Raw genomic sequence first — 20,684 nt, forward strand, 5'->3', positions numbered from 1 at the left:
TTGTCTTCTGTCCTATCCTGCCTCATACTGCTTCCATTCTTGGTGCCCTGAGATTGTATCCCCGATAATGTGTTACATAGGTTTATCAATTATTTTTTAGAGATTTGGGACTAAGAGACTTAGATGTTTGGAATATCATTCCTGGGTGCTGTGAGGTAGCTAACTTAAGGGGGAGGCACCGAGGGGTAGGGAAGTGAGATGAAATCAGGAAAGACTTCCAGAAGGAGGCAAACATAGCACAGGTTTAGAAGGAAAAGTAGAAAAAGGAGAATTGGAAAAAAGATGAAACAAGATCAGCAGAAATACAGGGATATAAAATAGTGTGTTGTTTTCAGAGACTAGTAAGGCTTCTAGGAGAAGAGGTGGTAATGTGGCAGTCTTATGCATGTTGCTGTGGGTGCAGACAGAGGCTGCTTTATCCTCTTTCTCTCATGGCCTTCCAGTGAGAAGCCGGAGAGAAGTGAGGGGTGTGAGATGATCCTAGAGTTCAGACACATGGCTTGAGCACTGCACTTGGCCCATGCATTTGCCCTTCAGTGTGGCCCACACAGTGAGCTTCCTGTTTACTTCTTTTAAGTGGCTGCCCATCAGTTTTATATAAAAATCAGAAATCTTGTTTGTTTAATAAAATTAATCCTGGCTTTTATTTCCACTGGAACACAAAGCACTGTGCTGAGCAGTGGCTGCCTGCTCTTCGGACGGCACAAGTGCTCCCAGGCTTCTCCCTCATGAGCCTCTGTCCTAGCCTGCCGCTCCCTGACCCGGTGCTTGGTTACCAACCATATCCCTCTAGTATTCCAGTTTGCGATGAGTTTATTTAATATCACATCAATCTTAATGAGATTATTATTGTTATTATCTTCATTTTACAGATAAAGAACCTGAGATACAACATGGCTAAACAGGCAGAGAGACTATTTCATCTTTAGTTAAATTAAGATTTGAATTCAGGCCACTACCCCCTCCTTACCTTTCACATGACAAAGGTGGACATGGATTCCTGTACAAGGATTGCACGGGATGGTTTTGAGACTGATTTTGGATTAAGGGTCACAGAGTGAAGTGAATGCTTTTAGAGTATTCGTTTCCATGCCAAATATCTACAGCAGGGTTCTTACTCAGCGCTATTGACATTTGGGGCCGGACAGGTAATTTGTTGTGTGGGGAGGTGTCTTGTGCTTTATAGCAGAGCATCCCTGGACTCTGTCCACCTTCTCTGGTTGTAACAACCAAAAATGTCTCTAGGCATTGCCTGATGTCCCCTGGGGACATAATTGCCCCCCTAAAAAACTGCTGGTCTAGGGAATTGTGAAGCATCATGGTGAGGAGCCCATTAATAATTGTCAGCCTAATGAAATGATCTGACTAATCAGCTCTGGTATGTTTCCTGGTAGTCTCACACACTATCATGTCATTATTTGTTAATGGCAGGTGTGTCCTACTTCTCATATCAGCAATAAACAGACGGTACCAGCCTGTACCAGTTAATAGTTTTTAAAGCAATATGTGGTAAATCTTTAACTTTGTGGCTTACTTATAAACTGAAAATCAGCCTTTATTTTCTAGCAGTGAGTAGCCAGACTGGTAAAAAGAATAATACCATTTCTAGCTTGGCAAGAAACTATGAGTATCATTAGTATCTTTAAACATTTAAACCGGTCCACTATTCTTTCTTGGCCCAGTGTTCGACCATATCAAGAATTTGTTACTGGTTCTATGCAAAAACAGAACAGGTTTTAAGGTAGTCCATTCTCCACATTTGAATATGTTCATCAGAATGTAAAGACAATAACCAGGTATTTTTACCCTCTCCTCCACAGGCTTCCGATCTATCTCTGCATTAAAAAGCTCAGTAGGAAGCCATGTCTAGATGAAGTTTTAATGAAGTTTTAAAAGGAAGTGAGAGTGTTGATAGTTGCAGTAGTCAGATTACTTGGCCCATATAAAGCAATCTACAAATATTTTTGGAAAGCACCAGTGGTGATTGTTTCCAGAGTCCTTACCAGGAGGGTCTGTTTCCTTCCACTAGTATCTTGTACTCCTCTGTATGTTCTACTTCATATTTCACTGACTTAGGTACTAGATCCTTAGATCTTAAGGGCAGAATCACATCTTAACCATCTCTGTGGCCCTAACTACTTAGCATAGAGCCTTGCACAGGGAAATCACTTAGTCCATATTTGGTGAAAGAATATATTTTTTCATTAAATTAACTCTCAGATTGACTTCAGATTTCTATAATCAGAGTCAATAATTGACAGCAGGGGAAAAATCAATTGCTAACACTATATCTTGTTGTTGACCCCTGAGGATCAGGGTTGTGGTGGGATCTTGGTATGGGTTATTTTATTTTACTTTATCTTCTTCTCCTATTTATAGAGTGAGAGATTTTCCTCTGCAATTTCCTTTAGCCCCAAATGCAATGAATGTGTTTCTTTCTGATTTGGGAATTAGTTATAATCTTGTATATTAATTTCACTGATGCTGTCAGAATTTTCTGGATTAAAGATTTTCAATTCCCATTGAATATAGGCTCTTTAGGAAGCTGTAGTTTGGGTCCTTCTAGTGACTGCTTTTCCTGAGTGGGCCATGAAAACCTGCCTCATTCCCCTTGTGGGAAGCCCTCCTGAGTGCTCTTGGGAAGTCCTAACATGTGGAAATAGATACTATCTCAGGAAGCATATAGTAAGGGATTCGCACTTCAAGTCAGTCTTGCTCCTATCTCCTGTGTGCAAAAAACAGGTCTTTCTTTGTAACCGTTCACTTACAGAAAGAAAATCCGGTTGCATTATTTCCTATGGTAGACATAATCATTCTCATATTCTCACCCCACTGGGTAGTGGGAGGAGTGTATGTGGGGGAGAAGGAATTAAATCCATAAATGGAAAGAGTGAATTTAGCTGGGCATTGTAGCACATGTCTGTAATCCCAGCTACTCTCGAGTTCAAGGCTAGCATGGGCAGCTTAATGAGACCCTGTCTTAAAATATAAAATAAAAAGGACTGGGGTTATAGCTCAGTGGTAGAATGCCCCTGAATTTGGTCCCCAGTACCAATAAAAAAGACTGAATTTAGTATTTTCTGTTTAAATTCAGTCATTTCATCAGGGCTGAGTTTTCTGCAGGAAAATGCTTCATTTTGAAGTTTTTGTCTACCTCCTCACCCTGTTTTCCCTAAAGATTTGCCAGAGAAAGCTATAAGAATCCTGAAAGTCTCTTCTTAACAAAGCCTGCCTTTCAAGGCTACTGGCTTGCTCAGGCTCAAAGTCCTGGTTATATTTAAAAGCTGAACCTTCCCTTTTGCCTTTCTTTGCAGTGAGCCTTATCTTTTTAACAGCAAATAGACATCTGCGGCTTCTTGACTAATTTTTATTCAAGGTTTGCTTCTCTGGGTCTGCTTGTGTTAGGTGTATAATGAAGTTGGCTTTCTAAGGAAAGTAGAAAATGAAAATGAAAAAATGACTATGTACTACATACTTTTTAAAAAAGATGTGGTCATTAACTAAATTTACTTGAAAGAGAATTCCACATTTCTGTAATGCAGAGAATACGTCCAGATATGAGCCAAGAAATAGCCGACTGACCTTTTCCCAGAATCAGTTGTAACTGTAGCCAAGAAAGTAGTGTCTCACTCATATCTCATTTATAGAGGTCACCAAACTGTCCTACAGTAGAGAACCCTTCCCAGTCCTTGTTGTAGTCCAGGAAGTTCATGTTTGCAATCCCATGAAAAGTTATTGGAATTCTAGTGAGTTAATTCCAATCTACCACTTCCAGTGCAAGCTATGGTGAGGATAAAGACACTAAGGTAATATTGTAGTTATGGGGAGCCAAGGTGTCCTAAGTCCAGCCATCATGATGGCTATGTGGAACAAAGGCCTTGACCCAAGGCAGAACCTGGGTTTTATTCATTCATGAAGAAAGGAGTGGTTTGAGGATGAGTGACTGTGAGAATGGTGGGAAGTAGGTGAGTGCTGTGAGCTGGGCTAGGTAGGAGGCCTGAAATCATCTCTGCCATCTGCAGAGAGAAGGATATGCAGAAAGAGTAATCTGCATCACACAATTGAGATAGTATCTAATGTTTTGGGCTGCTTCAGCTCTGATGTGTAATGTTTGAAGCCCCAGGAAGTCATAGCCTCTATTTCAAGGCTCAATCCCAGCTGACAGCATGGAGCATTGGCTCTTTGTCCTGCCTCATCCGTGCTCACACAAGGGAACAATGCGGGGTTAGTTCTGGGGAAACATGCCTGACACCTTCAAAGACTGCCATCAGCACCTCGGCTGGACCTATATGCAGTGCTTAAAGCCAATTAAATGGATAAGGAAAAGTCCTAGCCAGCTGTGTACATGTCAATACATGGAAACAGGGTCAGGTTCAGCCAAAATGGAAACAACTGAGGTCCTCCACATCCTACTGTCCTCAAATTTAACCCCTGATGGAAGCTTACACTAGTAGACAAACATGCATTTCTTGTTAGGCAGTTGAAGGATTATGTGTTACTAAAGGTGGAGAATTTGAATGACATAATAGAAGGAAATAAAAAATTATTCCATTTCAGCCAAATTCTAAGCCACTGCGACAATATACTCAAGTAAGCTGAAATGATCTGACGTGGATCAATTCCTTATGTGTTGCACTAACTCATATCCTTTCCACTTTGGCCGAATATTGTGTAGTTCTCTGCCTCATGGCCCTCCAGGTTGTTAACAAGGAGTGGGGAAATTTTTAAATTACTTCTTTTGTATTCACAAATGTTGAATAGATGCTGCTAATTTTTTGCACTAAAAGTCCTAAACTGGGAAAATTATTATGCATTTTCAAAAGAATTATTATATATTTGGTCCTGGAATTATTGACTTAAGAGAATTAGAATTAGATATTAGAAGTTAACATTCTTCAATCTTCCCATGTTATAAATTTATTTGAACTAATGTTTATTGTGTAACTGAGGCCCAAAGATGCTTGATAAAATGTTGCTCAGTACAGTTATCTGGAGATACTTTACAAATGCAATACCTGGGCTCCACCCCAGGAGCTCTTTTATAATTAATCTAATGGGGGGCCTGGATATTGGTAATTTTTAAAACTTTGCAGGTGATTCCAATACTGCTAGAAATACCTCCCCTTCATTACAAAACAAATCTGACATTAAACACTTTCATTCTATATCTTATAAGAACAAGATCACTCACATACTTCACTTAACTAAATTGATGAGCGAATGGGAAGAAATTAGAGGTTTCTTCACTTCCATGGGCTTTGGTCATCTCATTTATTTTACCTGCGTTTACTGTTTTCAACTAGTCCAACCATTGCCTTTTTAAAAATAAAATTGAGTACCAACATGAAATACTTCCTCATTCACTCACAGGGTGGTTTTACTTCCCATCATGGATTCTTTGAAAATATTTTCAAATACTATGGACAAATTCAGCTTTGCAGCTAATCAACTTATCCTGTCAGCTTGAGCTACCAGAAGTCACAAATAGGGGAATTTGGGACCACTGAGCAGCAATCATTTTGAAGAAAGAATTGAAGCATTAGATGCTACAAGCCTGTAGAGCCAAATTAAATAGTTTCCCGGACTGTAAGCCCTGAGAGAATGGTTTTAAAAGTAAAGTAGAAACCAGGAAGTGAACAGTCAGGTTTTTAAGTATAGAAATGTTGTGTGAGATCAGCCCCTGGTGGTCACTTTAACTATTACCATTGTCCAGCCTCTGCATTGAGAGGACCTGGCTTGATACTGCCATGTGAATTTCCACATCAGACCACAAAAGTTATAAACACAGAAGTTATAAAGTTCATATGGCAGACATGTACTGTTCTCTGTATTATATATAGAGAGATGATAATTATCTTTCTCTAAAACAGGTGTATATTTCTTCAGTTGTTTGGCATCACTTGCAGGAGAAAATTACAGAAACTCAACAAAAAGAGAAACAGTCCCGCATTGTCCCACCTCTACCTACTGTCCATCCTCACACGCAGATTCTTCCAAACTCCATCTGAATTGCGACAGGCTGTGGAGTTTTCCAAGTAGAGAAATGGGGTAAGCATTGAAGAGATGGGTTTTCCATATGCAAAGAACCAAAGGGATTCACACTGTAGAGCCTTCACAGAAGTTGCAAATGTGTATTTCTGAAGCGTATGAGGCAGGAGAGGATGGATGGCTGACTTTTCCTCCTTCAATTACAGGTTCTTTTCCTCTGACACAGACAAAGGTGTGGAAACATTTCTCCACTCTGAAATAGACCAAGTGCAAGTGTGATGATTTTCAAAATGGGCCAAGTTCACAGCAGGGAGCAGTAGGGAGAAGTGGAGACAGTGGCTGTGGGTAAGTACAAGTCCTGTCTCAGCGAGGCAGCCTCCCTCCAGAAAGGGTTGACAATGATGTCAATGTTATGACATTGCATGATTTCCCATGCATTCCATCTCCACCTTAGAGAGACAGTGCAGAAGAGAGGGATGTAGAAAGTTCAGGACGTACTACACTTCTGAAGAAGGAGATCAAGGAAGACTTAATTGAGATGATGACATTTGGGGTCTCAAATATCACATAAGTAGCCTTTCCATTCAATGTATTCATTGATATTGAAAAATTATGTGCAATGCATGATGTTAGGAACTGGAGGTAAACTGATGAATGAACAAAATTTTTTCTTCCATGAAAAGACAGATAACAATGAGCAACCAAATAAGGGAATATCAGATAATGATTCCTTGCAACAAAGGACATAAATCAAGGTAATGTGTCAGAAAGAAGGAGAGAAGTGGTTAGGCCTGCGTGGGGTAGTTGGAGAAGGCCACCCTAAGCCACACGGAGCCTGTTGTGCAAAGGTCTAGTGCTGTGTCTCATGTGTCTCTTGGAGTTCCTGGCAGAAGAATGGCAAGAAGATGGGAAAAATAAAGATGACACAAAAGCTGAGGTCAGGTGGAGCTCTCTCTCTCCCTGGATGGGAAGAAAGGAGCTGTTCAACCACCATAGGAGATATTTATTTATACATTTGACAAAGTTAGTATCATATGACAGCCTAGCAACTGATTGCTTGGATTGTCTCAGGCTTGGTGTTCTCTGGACCAAAGCAGCTTGATCACATGGCTTGCCTCAGGTGCTCTTTTTTCTGACAGGGGATGCTTCACCCCTCACACATGTGATCAATTTTCAGCTTCAGCTGCTCCTTACAGTCTAGAGAAAGGCATCCAAAGTGAGGTGGGGGAGAAACTAGCAAGGGCAAAACCTGGGAGGTGGGACCATGCTAGGCCAAGGTGTTGAGTGGCCTAGAAGGTGAACTGGTTCATGGAATAGAGCAAAGCACATTTGGGATGCAAACTCATGACCAAGATGAGGTCTGACAAAACTGCAAGATAAAAAATGTTTACCATGACTTCTTCCTCTTTCTTTTCCTGGAAATTATTTCCTGATCTGTGATCCTTAAGCTCTTACAAAATTGTCTTTGGAAAAGGATGTGATAACCCATGTACACCAAAAAGTCCAGGGCTAAAAAGTGATTGTTCCTCCTAAGGACATTTGCATTTGAATTATATGGCCTTAATTATAGAATTTGCTGCATCAGTTGTTTGGGTAGTAAGTATTTTATTGGTAAGTGTGATTTTATTTCCTATTGCTGTTGTAGTAAATTACTACAAACTTAGTGACACCACAATACCAATTTTTACTTTACAGTTCAGGACATCAAATGGTTGTAGGGAAGAAAGAATCCATTTCTTTTTCAGCTCTTAAAAGCTGCTTTGTCTTGTGGTCCTACATCACTCTGACCTCTCCTTTACCAGCACATGTTCTCTAACTCTGATAGTCCTGCCTCCCGCTGAACCCACTTAGATAATCTCAGACAATCTCTCCATCACAAGACCCTTAATTTAATCACATCTGCAAAGCTCCTTTTGCGAGGTTAGGTGACATTCACAGGTTTGTTAGGGATTAGAGTGGACATCTTTGGGAGCCATTATTCTTCCTACTGTGGGAATGATGTTCTCTGTCTGTGAGTGTGGACATTAGAGAGTTCTTTTATTTCAGGGTTGTTTCTGCTTATTATTTTCTGTGAAATTTTGGGAACAGAGAGTCCTGTAGTGTCACTAAAGACTAGATTTCCCAGATTAGTTGGATAATTGTTCTTAATCCAATCTGGTAAAGCCAGATTAGTAGGCAACTTATTGCACTTGTTATTTTGAAGACATTGTTTGTTTACAAGGTTAATTTGGATAGCATCTTCTGGGATGGGGCTTCTAACACTCTACAGTGCCTGACTTTTCTGGAATTTGAAAAGCAAAGGTCTAGTGAAGCAGAAAGAGCAGAGGCCTTGGTACTAAAACTAAAGAATGGAGACGAATGTTTACTAAGAAAGCGCCATGATGTAATGAGCGCTGCATGCAGAGCCTGATGAGCAGCTGTTTTGGCCTTCCTGGCATCTGGGGAGCGGTCCTGTTTCTCAACTTTCCAGAAAGTGAGAACTGGGCCTTGTGGGTTAACCTAAGAACTATCTGAACTGCTTTGTTTCCATTCTCTCAAAAACTGGGCCCTCTTGGGGGAAAGGAGACAGCTTAGTGCTATAATTAGCACCCTGTATTTTCATAAACCAAACTCTGTCACCAGTTCCTACTCTAAAGGAATTGTGTTCTTCCTGTTCACATAGCTTTAACCCATCATTTCCTCCTTTATAGTCTACTTTTTTTGTCCAGTGATTTACCAATCTTAGAATCTTTTTATTTACCACAGTCAAGCTTCCAAAGATTTGTGCCTTGCTGATTTAACACTCAGAAGTTCACCATTAGTGGCCTCTGCTTGTATTTTGTAACTTTTGATACGTCCAGGATACATTTAATATTTGTTAATAAAAAATAAGTTTAACAAGCACACTCCTGCTTTATTATTGTAACTAGCTAAAATAATGGCTTGGAGAGACTTAAAAATTAAGTTTTTTTATTTTTCATTGTTCTTGCATTAGATCAAAGTTCGGCTTTGGAAGAATATGGGCTTTTCTACATGTACAATTATGAAAAATTATTATAAGGGGATTTACAATGTTCTCTTTAAATGAACATTATCTAAATTTGAACAGGAGGCGGCATGGTTCAAAGAGAGTCGGATTTGGGGAATTCAAGCGATGCCTCTAGAGTATGCCTCAGGCTCCGTCCTACTACCTGAGTGATCTTGTGAGCCTTCATGTTGTCCTGCCAAGCCTCAGTTCACTCTTCTGCTACACTGGGATAGTAACAGGGTTATGAAAAAGATCTATTCCAAGTCAAGGGCCTAATACACAGTAGGCAGGTGAGTATTTGCTGAGTTAATGTCTCACAGTTGGACTTAACTTTAGCAATGCTGACAAAGGTCTGTAGAGAAAGGATCCAAAGCTACTATAGTTGAGTAAAATGGGACCAGTACACCTAGGCAAGGACAGTGTTTACATTTGTTTCAGATAAACAGATGTAATGGGGCTTCAGCTACACATCAGACTTCCCAGCTTTTGGGACGTGGGCTAGGTATCTACTAGCAAAGTCGAGTATATATCAATCAGTTGAAACTCACATTGTTAGAAAAATACTGAACTCATCTCCGGTCTGCCAGTTATAATGATCATGGAACTGCTTAAGGCAGTGTAATGAATTCTGCAAGAACTTGCTCCTAAATACCTGCTGTAGAGGTCCTGTGAAGATATGTTGGTTTTCTGCCTTTAAAATGTGGAGGCATCTGGCAGAGCAGAAACTTGGCATTTTCCAAAGTGGAAACCGAGAGGCTGCGCATGAAAGCTGGCCAGGGCCACTGCCAGATCATCTTGGGCCTTTGCGACTTGCACTAGCTATTGAACTACGCTGCTCGCGAAGCTCTGCGTTTTAAGAATCTGGATCTTCGAAGGTGCTACAAAGGCACAGCAGCCACCTGGGAGGAGGCAGGGCTCCAGATCGGCGCTTGGCCGCGGGCTGGGGCTCGGGTGAGCCCAGGGTCTCCTTCTCTTCCCGGCGGCCGGAAGCCAGCTGTGGGCCTTGCCCAGGGCTCTCCCTCAGATCCGGCCACGTGCCTGCAACCGCCTATTTTGGGCCAACCAGGGTCACATATTTGGGACACTGGGTCATCCAAAAACGACAGTGTACACCCAAGCGACTACTGTATCTTCCCCATTCACCCGGGACTGAAGGAAAAGAAGCCGGAGCCCGGGCGTCGGCCTGCCTCCTGCGGGTGCAGGAACCCTCCACATTACCCTGCCTGTCCAATGCAGGGGGCGGGACGGCCAGTCGGAGCCCCGCCCCTCGGAGCCCCGCTCCTGAGCGCTTTAGAGGGCGGAAGTGACGTAAGGCAGAGACATTTCCGGTGGGCCGAAACTAGGAAGAAACTTGGAGCTTCCGAGGCGCAAGCCGCCTGTCGCCACCACTGCTACTGCTGTGCCCAGTGGCGGGGCTGAGCTGAGCTGTCGGGAGGCCTGGCCATGGGGCAGTCCGAGCCTTCCGTGGTGTGAGGCGCGGGCCCTCCCGCGTGTCCCCTGACAGACTGCGGGCGGGCAGGCGGGAGGCGTCGTCTCAGCCGCGGTCGCGGCCACCGCCGCTGGCCGGGCTCCGGCATCATGAACATAGACGTGGAGTTCCACATCCGCCACAACTATCCTTGGAGCAAACTGCCGGCCAACGTGAGGCAGGTAGGGCAGAACCGGGGGCCGGCCCGGCTGGCTCGGCCCCGCCCTCCCGTCACCTGCTCCTCGCCCCGGCGCGGGCTGCCTCCGTCGGCAGAAATTGTCCTTCTCCCCGCCAGCGGCTCCGGGACACCGACCCGCGGCCCGGGGCAGAGGGAACGCGGCGGGCCGCGCCAGGGGCGCCTGCTGACGCCATCGCCGAGGGGTAGAACGGTGTCCCCAGGACCCGCCTGGAGCCTTGCGCGCGCCGGCCTCCGTCCCCCAGACGCCTAGGGTGCCGAGATTTAGGACTCGGTCCTTGACCCCACCGAACTTCGGGCTGGTGGGACGAGGACGAGAAACTAATGCATGGGGTGTAGGGTGACAGGCGCGCAAACGCACCTTCGTGTTGTATATGTGGGAATAAGAAAGCGCCCAGGGAGACTGGGCGAGGATGTGTACAGAAGGCGTTTAAGCTGGCCTCGGGGGCCAATGAGAGTTAGTGAGCCAGAAGAGATAAAGGTTTTCCCAGGGGTTGGGACATCAGTTTGAAAAACTTGGCCAAGTGGAAGAGCAGATCTTCAGAATATTGAGTAACTGGGTATAGCGAAGTTGGGGATTGGCCAAGTATTGTGGCCTTCGGGGGTGGGGATGGTGAGGGCGCGGGGTTGGGCGTGGACTAGGCGGAAGAAGCAGTCAGCACCGGGTTTTCAAGGGGCTGACCCACTTTGTCTCACTGGACGTCGCCCTTAGAGAAGATGAGTTTGTTAGAGATATGTCAACGAGAGTGACAGGGGTTTTGAGAGTTAATGCTCAAATTTTTGAGTGGCAGTTTTACTCAGATGTTTCACAGGTATTTATTTATTAAGGACGTGTGCCTTGTTCTGAGTGCAGGTAATTTGCAGCTGTCAACAAGACAGAAATCCTGCCTTCGTGGAACGAATATTCTGGCACAGAAAGATCAGCAGTAAACCAATAAGTGAATAAATACTACATAAAGGGTGGGTGGGTGGTGACTGTGATGAAGAAATGTTCTGATATGTGCTACATATAAAACACTTTCTCTGACCTTCAGGTCCTCCTCCTTATTTGAGAGTAGCCTTCTGTTTTTCTTTGGAACTGGTCATTGGCATTTTGGAAAGCTTGGAATGGTAGTGGTGGTGGTATAAAGATTATTGCAGCTTGTTTTACCCGTCCCCCAGCAGTAGTAAATGAATAATATGGGGGTCTGGTGATGCATATCATGCAGAGAACATGCTTTTACTTAAATGATATCAAAGCTCAGGGAAGTAGAAAGATAAATTTCAGGGACTTAGAATTCTTGGGTGTCAGTGGTTGCCCAGACACGTTGATCTGTAATTGGAAAAACAAAGCCCTACTCCTGAAGGAACATGTTTTCTTGTTAAGTTTGAGTGAAGGCTTAGTTGGACACTTTCCTTTGGAGTTCTGTGACATAGCTAGAGATAGTTGGGAGACCAGTAATCCTATTTTTCTTACCATTTTTTTCTCAAAATTAATGTATAATGAAAAGTAAGTGGTCAGGTACTGACAGAAGGCTTCCTAAAACTTGCTTATGATAATAATTAAAAATAATCACAGGACAGTGTTAAGATTAGGTCCAAATACCAAATTAAACTAAAAAAAATTTTGTTTTGCAAAATCTCTTAAATTATAGCTGTTTGAGCATAGGATAAACTTGGTCATTGGTAGATGCTGAAAAACTCATCTGTACCAGTTTCTTTTCTAAGACTTGAGCCCCACCATTGTTTTCCTAGGTCAGGCTCTATCCTAGATTACCACTTCAGCTCTTTGCCTGCTTTCTTGCCCTCAGTCAGAATAGGACCCTCCTACTCCTTCACACTACACTTGAATGAGGTTTCTAAAATGCAAGCTTAGTCCTACCACTGCCTGTCTCTTCTAGTACTTGTGGCTTCTTTTTGAATCTCCTTCAGGAATTCCTGTCTATTATGAGGTTATTCTGACCTCCTAAATCCGGAAGAGTTGCCCCTGGGTATCCTGCCATAGCACTGTTTCATCATAACACTAAGCCACCATGGTGCATTTTCTGGTTATATTATGCTTTTGTGTTGTGAGCAGCAGGCACGTAGTTGGTTTTTAATAAATATTTATGGCATGAATGAATGGGGTATCAGCCTGAGATATTTCCTGGGCAGCCAAAGCTCAGTCAGTGTAAAAGTGGGGAATATTCTTTATATGGAAAGAGCTTGTCTTTTGGCATCTGTAGATATTGTAAGTTCTGATGATAGGATTTCCAGTAAGTTTTGATGAGCATAGTTTGGAAATGACTCATATATTTCCTAGTTCTGAAAGAGGGAAAAGATTTAGATTTTTAAAAAAATGTAGTTCAAGCCAATTACTTTTTTGTAGATGAGATGAAATATTTTTAATATGCTATGGGTTGTGTTAGACTTAAAAAAATTAAAAATTGTGGATGGGGCCATTATTTTTAGGATTTACTGTAGTTTACTTATCGTGTACTCATTGTTTAAAACAATTCATAATAATAAACAGATCATTTATTTTAAGAGAAATCTTATGATGGAGGTTCTGTGTAATCTAAGAAGGGTCAATTAAAAATGTGATTTTGGGAGGAGGGGCAGTTTGGGATATACTTACTGGAGTTAGTGTGTCTAGGAGCAGTGGCTTTAGAAAGTCTGTGCTTTTAGGCTGACTTTCTAAACAATGTTATAATTCCCTTTATATGTAACCCTTCATTTGTCAGACCTTGTCCCTATTTCTGCAAAGCCAGCATTGTCTCAGGGTGAAAGAACTCCTGAACCCTATTACATCTATGATTGGCAACAATGTTTTAAAATGTGGATGGTGGGAGATTTGGGTATGGCTGGTGGTGATTGGGGCACAGAATCTCTGAACATAGTCTTTTTATTTTACACACTTGGCTAGGGAAGAATTTTTAGGTATTTATCTGCACACACATATTGATTAGGACCAGTCATCCCATACCTAGTACAAAAACTTACATGTTTCGCAGCTTTTGTATTCTCCAGTGAGGCTTACAAATAATGGACCCTTATATTTTGTGTAACTTGCTTTATAAGTAAAACAAATCTTGATTCTTTTAAAAATAAATATTCTATTGAAATAAAGCATTCTGGACTTGCTAGAAAAAGAGTTTGAAAGGAATAAAATTGTTAAGACTAAATTCAAAGACTTACTTTGAAACAGTAACAAAAGATCACATTGGGAACCTGCTAAGGTTTTAGCAAAATTGTGTGGTTGTGTGTTTGCATATGTGTGTGTTTTGTAAGAAAGAAACTTTCATTTGGCAGTAGACTTGGAGAAAACCTTAAAAAATTTGACAGAAAGTGTGTCATTTCAGATCTAAATATCTTCAGTACTGATGACCCTGGCTGCAGTGCTATGTCTAGAGGATGGAGGGGTGGTTTCTTCACAGTGAAATCCACTTCTAACCATTTACAGTGTTAAAACATGAAAACAGTATGAGCATATTCTGGTAGTAGTGTGAATTCTGTGTAATTGTGAAAAACTATTCTAGGTACAAGAGGAAAGGCAATTTTCTTACATGTTCCATTTTTTCTTAAAGTGCTATCTACCAGTATTTCTGGTTAGGAGCCTGTTTATTTAGATGTGCATTTCATCTGTCTTGTTTTGAAGAGTGCCTTAAATGAAAGATACATGTATGAATTTTTACTTTGGCTTTTAAAAACCTATAAGAATTACAGTGGATCTAGGTATGGAGAGAGCATACCTAGTAACTAGAAAGTAGATAGTAGTCATAAATTAAGTTTCTGGACACACATTACCTGTGATGTTGATGGTCAAGCATATTTATTCTTTGCTTTAACATTTCATCTTTGAAGTTAAAACACTAAATGCATTGCTAGAAAGTATTTTGCTTATTAAAAAATACAGATGGCCCTCTCTCCATGGATATGGAGGTTCAAGCAGGTACTGATTGAAAATGTAAAAATTTGTGTCTGTACTGACCATGTACAAACTGTTTGGTTAGCATTGTCCTGGTACAATACAGTGTACCATCTATTTACCTAGCATTTATATTGTGTTAGGTATTTAAGTAATCTAGAGAAGATCTGAAGTATACTGGAGGGTATGTGTAGGGTTAATGCAAATACTGTGCCTTTTTAATGGGACTTGAGCATCCATGGGTTTGGGTATCCTTGGAATTGTGGAACCAGTGCCCATGGATACCAAGGAATGGCTTTGTGTCAGAATTCTAAAATTTGTCTCCATATTTCCTATTGAAGTCATAAGGAAATGGCATTTTAAAGAAGCAGGCTTAATGTACATTCTCTAGAACTCAATCTTTAATAATCATAGTCCTCAGTTACAAATAACTGTCCTTAGTTACCATTCTTAAATAAATGTAGGTGTAGAAAACCACTCATCCATCCATGTAACACATGCAGATTGGGGGCATTCAAGGAGCAAGTTTTTGTAAGTAAAATTTAACTGCTCTTTTATTTGCATTGGGTAATTTCAGTAAGTCATTTTAGAAAGGCAGGCTGGAAAGAAAACACATTGAATTTTTGCACTAATACCACAGCAAAAGAGATAAAGGAAACTTAAGGAAATATTCTTCAGTTTTGGAAATTAGAGGTAGGATAAAAATAGGAGTCATGGCTTTGAAAGTTTGTGGGGTAAAAGGTACCATTGATTTTAGAAGCTGTTGAATAACTATCTGAAATTTCTTTTAGAGTCTTGGAAATTCACAGAGAGAATATGACAAGCAAGTTGTCCTGTACAGTATCCGCAATCAGTTACGATATAGAAATAACTTAGGTAAGTACAGACATTTTTATATGAAAGTGGAAATGACTTTTTCTGACTTAATTTTAATAAATCTAACCTATCTTTTCAGTACAGGTACTAGAGTTATTTTATGTACAGAGTTTAAGAAACCATACTGACCCATTCTACTTAACAGTTTGTATTAGCAAGTATATTTTTCTAATTCTGATGAAAATTGTCTTTTAGCATAGATTATTGATTATAGTTTATAAATTCTTTTTTTCTGTACAGTAATAATCTTAATTCAATGCCCTCCTTTACTTGAAAATATGCCAGACGAGGAAATGTACATGAGTTCTTAATTTTCAACTTCAATTTTGCTTTATAGCTATACATTTTGTAAATAATACAGCTTAAGTGAAAAATGCTTTCTCCTATAATTGGGACAAATTTTAAACATAGTTGGTTCGATGATACTTTTTTACCCTATTTAAAACAATTTGCTTTTTATTTGTCAGATAACTGGTTATTCTGTTCTGTTGCCCTGCTAGTTTTTCCTGTCTCATTTGTCAGTTTTAAGCATAATATTTAAGTGATAGGTTTTATGTATAAACATTTTCCGTGAAAGTCAAAGGGCTTTTTTGCATTAAAAAAAAAAAAAAAAACAAAAAGTCAACAGTTTTTAAAAATATACTTGACTTACTGAAAACTAGCATGCATTTGGCTATCTTATAAAGTTATATAGAAAGGAATTGTATGATTTAATAGACTGTGCTTTGTACCTTTGAGAAAGCATGTTACTGTTCCATGCCTATTTTCTGATTTGATAAGAATTATTTCTTTACTTATCTGTCTTATTTATTTTTGCTTACATATTCTAAAGCTATTTCTTGTGCTATAATTATTCCTTTCTTCCAACTTAGAATATTTTATTGGTTCTTTTCTTTTTAAAATTTTTTTATCTTTTTAAGACAAGATTTCACTATGCAGTTCAGGCTGGCCTTGAACTCACAGCAATCCTCCTACCCCAGCCTTCTGAATGCTGGGATTATAGGCATGAGCCACCACACCTGGCTATTGGTTCTTTTCTAATTTACATGCTTAAAAAAAAATTAAATTGGTGTGTAAAGCATTTCTTAGTACATTTAGTTATAATAACGGTAAGAAACCTGCAAGCTCTGAAAATGTCCTGCTTTCCTGTAGTTAAACATGTCAAGAAAGATGAACGGAAATACTATGAGGAGCTACTGAAGTATAGTCGTGATCATCTCATGCTGTACCCTTACCATCTATCGGATATCATGGTGAAGGGCCTGAGGATCACACCCTTTTCCTACTACACTGGGATCATGGAGGTAAGTTTCCCATGTGAGTGAACTGGTAAGAACGGGGTGGGACTACATGGCAGAACGCTTTGCAGCTGATGACCAGCTCTGCACCTACAGCAGACATTGTTTCTGAAATTATAGCATGAACTGATGACTGGTTACAAGTTGACTGTCAGCCACACTTGCACAAGTAGTCATCATTGATGTTTTCACTGTGGGGAGGTACCTGTTTTTCTAGTGTTCTTGAAGGTATTGTTGACTTTTTGTACTATTTGGTATTAATTAGTCATTTATGCAGAGTCTGTATAAAATGTATTGGTTTTAATTTATAATTAAGGTTGAAAATGTGGGTGACAATCTTTAAATGCAGAGAAATGTAATATATTTATTCACTAACTGTATAAATAAATCATGACACAGACACATTATATAATGTTTGCTTCAAGAAAGAGAAATGTGTTAGTAGTCCCATGTCTCTTTTTGTAATTACTAGCTTTTGGTTTTTATCCTTTTCCAAAGGCAGCTTGTGTTTGGCTTGTGTTGAATAAAGTTAACTAGCTATATACTGTTTGTTGAAGTGAGCTTTATGTATATAGATCAGCAGTATTTACCTAGTACTGGTTTGCTATTAAGTCCAAGTGTTGCTGTTTTGGGCTCACTAGCTACATGAAGAACAGGGGAAAACTTATAGCCAGAGAAGCTGGGAACCTGCTCCAAGGGAAGGTCAGCTCCCTGTGCTATGTGGTGCCTTTGTGTAACTCTGTAGGCCACTTTCCATTGGCATGTCCACAGTCCCATTTCCCGTGTCCCTCCTTTTGAAGTCTGACAGGCTGAGCAGCATGATGAAGAAGTGGAGTAGTGGCAGTTAATCAGTACGTAGAATAGTTATTGCTGTCTCTTTACTTTTCTGGTTTCATCTACAAGGTCAACAAGATTGATGAATTTTTTGTACTTTTTCCAGCTTTCATGCCAGCCTTACGTGGGTGCTTGCTGCTGTGTGATTTCTTTTTTTATGCCCTTGTGTTTAGCTCCTGGGTTGAAAATGGGTCTAATCATGAAGTAAACGGTTGGTTTATTATTGTAGAAACAGATTGGAGTTGGAGAAAGCAGGATACTGGGTTTAACTCTCACCACTGAGACTTATAGGAGCAAAGGCTGCTGAGTGGTTAAAATCTTTGTCGATAGGAGGTGTTTTGGATGCAGGTTGATGGAGCTGTGACACACTGTCTGGCCTTCTCCCAGGGTAGGAACGTAGGATCAGGTATGAGTGGGGAAGCTGGAAGCCTGAGCTGTAGTAGAGGTGTTCCTTGCATAGCTTCCACAGGGCTGAGGTTATAGCGTGACCTTCTGGGATTCATAGTGCTGTAAGAAAACCAGACTTGAAAGTCTGCCTTTCAGTTACTGGGTTGGGACTGTGATTAAGAACCACAGTATCAGTGTGGCATGTATGCTTTAGGATGACAAACTCTGCTGTCAGTGCTTCTTGTAATACTTGTTACTCTGTCTATAGCTGTATATATTACACACACGCTTTTGTCTAAGGAAATCTTGCATTTTGAATTTTTTCTTTTTAAAAGGACATTATGAACAGTGAGAAAAGTTATGACTCATTGCCCAATTTTACTGCTGCTGACTGTAAGTATTTCATTGTGCTGAAGGAGGTAATTTTTAGATTGTGTCTTCGTGCGTGTGTGCTGGTCTCTTTCCGTATTGTAATGTTTTTAACCTGAAATAAATGAAAAATGAGAACAGGGAATTTTATCATATAATAACCAAATATAAAATTTAGTCTAAAAGTAATTTTAGATGATAGAATCAGAATAATAAGATTATCTATACTATTTCTAGAGAATAAAGTTCTTTCTGATATTTGGGTTATATGAATAGCAAATAGAGGAAGAAAATTTGGGCAGAATATTTTTACACTTTGATGTTCAATTTTTAACCAACATAATTTGTTAGTGTTTTATTATGTTTATTTTAATGATGTACTGTATGTATTTGAAATGTAATAGTTCTTCATATAAGAAGCTTTTGCTGAGTAGTACATTTTTACTTCTTGAAATTAGGATTTCTCCTTTTTAAAAATGTGCTTATTTAGCATTGTCAAAAGTGTCTGTCTAAACTCATCTCTCCCGCAGTTCAATTTGCTTTTATGTTTTGTTTGAAGAGTTCTTTTTTAAATTTGATATTGATAGGCCATACCAGTCAGTAATCAAAAGATGACTACAAGCTGAGGATTTTCCTAAAATCACTTTGAATATACTGACATTTCAAGAAGTAGTATGTACGTATGTATGTATTTATTTATTGTCTGTATTTTTAAAGGAAAGACTTTTCTTTCAGGTCTAAGGCTTCTTGGCATAGGAAGAAACCAGTATATTGATCTTATGAATCAGTGTAGGTCATCAAAAGTAAGTCATTTCCTTTTTTCAGTGTTTGGCTTTCATATACAGTTTTTTTTAAAGTGGTAGAAATAATGAAGTGTAACCTCTTTGATCTAATAAAATATACTTAATACAAGTCAGTATTCTCTGGGTTTTAGCATAAATCATTATTGAGTTAAAATATCTACAGCAGGAAATGTCTGTTTCTAACAATTAATTTTGTTGTTTGCCTTTTTACTTGTCCAGAATTCACTTAATGCGTGAAATAAGTGCATATTTTCAAATGTGTTTTTCAGCTGTTGTGATTCATTAGTGTTGTGAATTTTGATCCAGGCTTAATTATGAGTGTTTCAAATAATTTATATGAAATAGTTTAAGAGTGACTTTCTCCATTCAATATATCTCCAAACATGAGAGCCTAATAATATATTTGGCTTGTTAGAAACAATCCTATTATATAACTGATTAAAAAAAAGAAAATAATCCTTTAGATTGACTGCAAATTCTCAGATGTTTGTACCATGGCAGAAATTTTTCAGAAGGAAAACGGCTCGTGATCTTCTACCAATAAAGCCGGTGGAAATTGCCATTGAGGCGTGGTGGGTGGTGCAGTCTGGATATATCACAGAAGATGACATCAAGGTAGAGATCTGTAAAAGTTACTTATAGAACTTTTCTTAACTTATTTTGCAGCTTTTAAATACAGTCATAAAGTATTTTTAGAAGGTAATGCCATTGATTTTCCTGCAGAAAACTGAATTAAAAGTTAAAAGTGATCTTAGTAGGCTAGAATATTGGTAGAGTTTCCAAGATAATCTTTAACGATGAGGGAGATTTGACCTGGTTCAGGTACAGTCTTCTGGGGCTGTTAATCCAGTAGACATTTTATGTAAAGTGACATGTGAAGCCATAGTTATCAACAACAAAGATATGGCTATTCCAAGTGTTTTTTAATATTGTCTCACTCAATTCTCCTAACAACTACAGAAGAAAGTACAAGTTGGTTCTCCATTTCACAGATGAGAAAAGTGAGCATGGAGCAGTTAATTTAACAGCTCAGATCACAGTGGTAGTGTGGTGGGCAAGTATTTTTCACCTAGGCCAGTGGTGGCGAACCTATGGCATGTGTGTTGTTTTTCTTTTAACACAAAAGATGTTAATGTATGAGTTGTTTTTTCTAAGCTAAAACTTCAGTATTTAGATTTAGTTGCAGTGTTGACCTTTCGTGATAAATACGGTAAGTGGGTTTTAGATTCCAGTTGGGGAATTCATCTTTAAAAGTTTCGTCATCATTGACCTAGGCAGTTTGCTAGGCAACCTGTATATTAATCACTGTGTTGAGCCATTGTATTAAAATGATTAGTGCTTTGCTGGGTTGATAGTGTTAAGATCAAGGGAAATAAAATATAGTATAACTGTATTTGATACAAGCTTTATACATTTTATAAGGGATGATGGTTTAGAGGAAAAGGGGAGACAGGTGATGAGGAAACCTGGAAGCCAGGGCGTATTATGTGTAATGGAGGGAAGATAAATTAGTATATGAACTTTTTTTGGTCTGTTTTGGATTTTTCTTTGCAGAGTCTATTAAAATCAATG

General features: G+C 39.7%; 2 protein-coding genes across 2 annotated transcripts in view; one reads left to right on the forward strand and one right to left on the reverse strand.

The window, feature by feature from the left end:
- Anxa13 (annexin A13) overlaps positions 1–10,204 on the reverse strand; it is a 79,071-nt gene extending 68,867 nt beyond the window's left edge. Inside the window, exons 1-2 of the mRNA XM_005410937.2 lie at positions 9,648–10,204; positions 5,969–6,241 (exon numbers count right to left, since the gene is read on the reverse strand). The gene's annotated coding sequence lies outside the window, so the exon portion shown is untranslated. The remainder of the gene's footprint in view (positions 1–5,968; positions 6,242–9,647) is intronic.
- A 125-nt stretch (positions 10,205–10,329) lies between these two features.
- Positions 10,330–20,684, forward strand: part of Fam91a1 (family with sequence similarity 91, member A1) — a 38,450-nt gene continuing 28,095 nt past the window's right edge. The window contains exons 1-6 of the mRNA XM_005410932.2: positions 10,330–10,645; positions 15,337–15,421; positions 16,574–16,725; positions 18,276–18,333; positions 19,045–19,112; positions 19,614–19,727. Coding sequence (XP_005410989.1) covers positions 10,574–10,645; positions 15,337–15,421; positions 16,574–16,725; positions 18,276–18,333; positions 19,045–19,112; positions 19,614–19,727 — 549 coding nt within the window. The 5' untranslated portion in view covers positions 10,330–10,573. The remainder of the gene's footprint in view (positions 10,646–15,336; positions 15,422–16,573; positions 16,726–18,275; positions 18,334–19,044; positions 19,113–19,613; positions 19,728–20,684) is intronic.

This window comes from Chinchilla lanigera, unplaced genomic scaffold (assembly GCF_000276665.1).
Source record: "Chinchilla lanigera isolate Chin_1 unplaced genomic scaffold, ChiLan1.0 scaffold00139, whole genome shotgun sequence".
Classification (NCBI taxonomy): domain Eukaryota; kingdom Metazoa; phylum Chordata; class Mammalia; order Rodentia; family Chinchillidae; genus Chinchilla; species Chinchilla lanigera.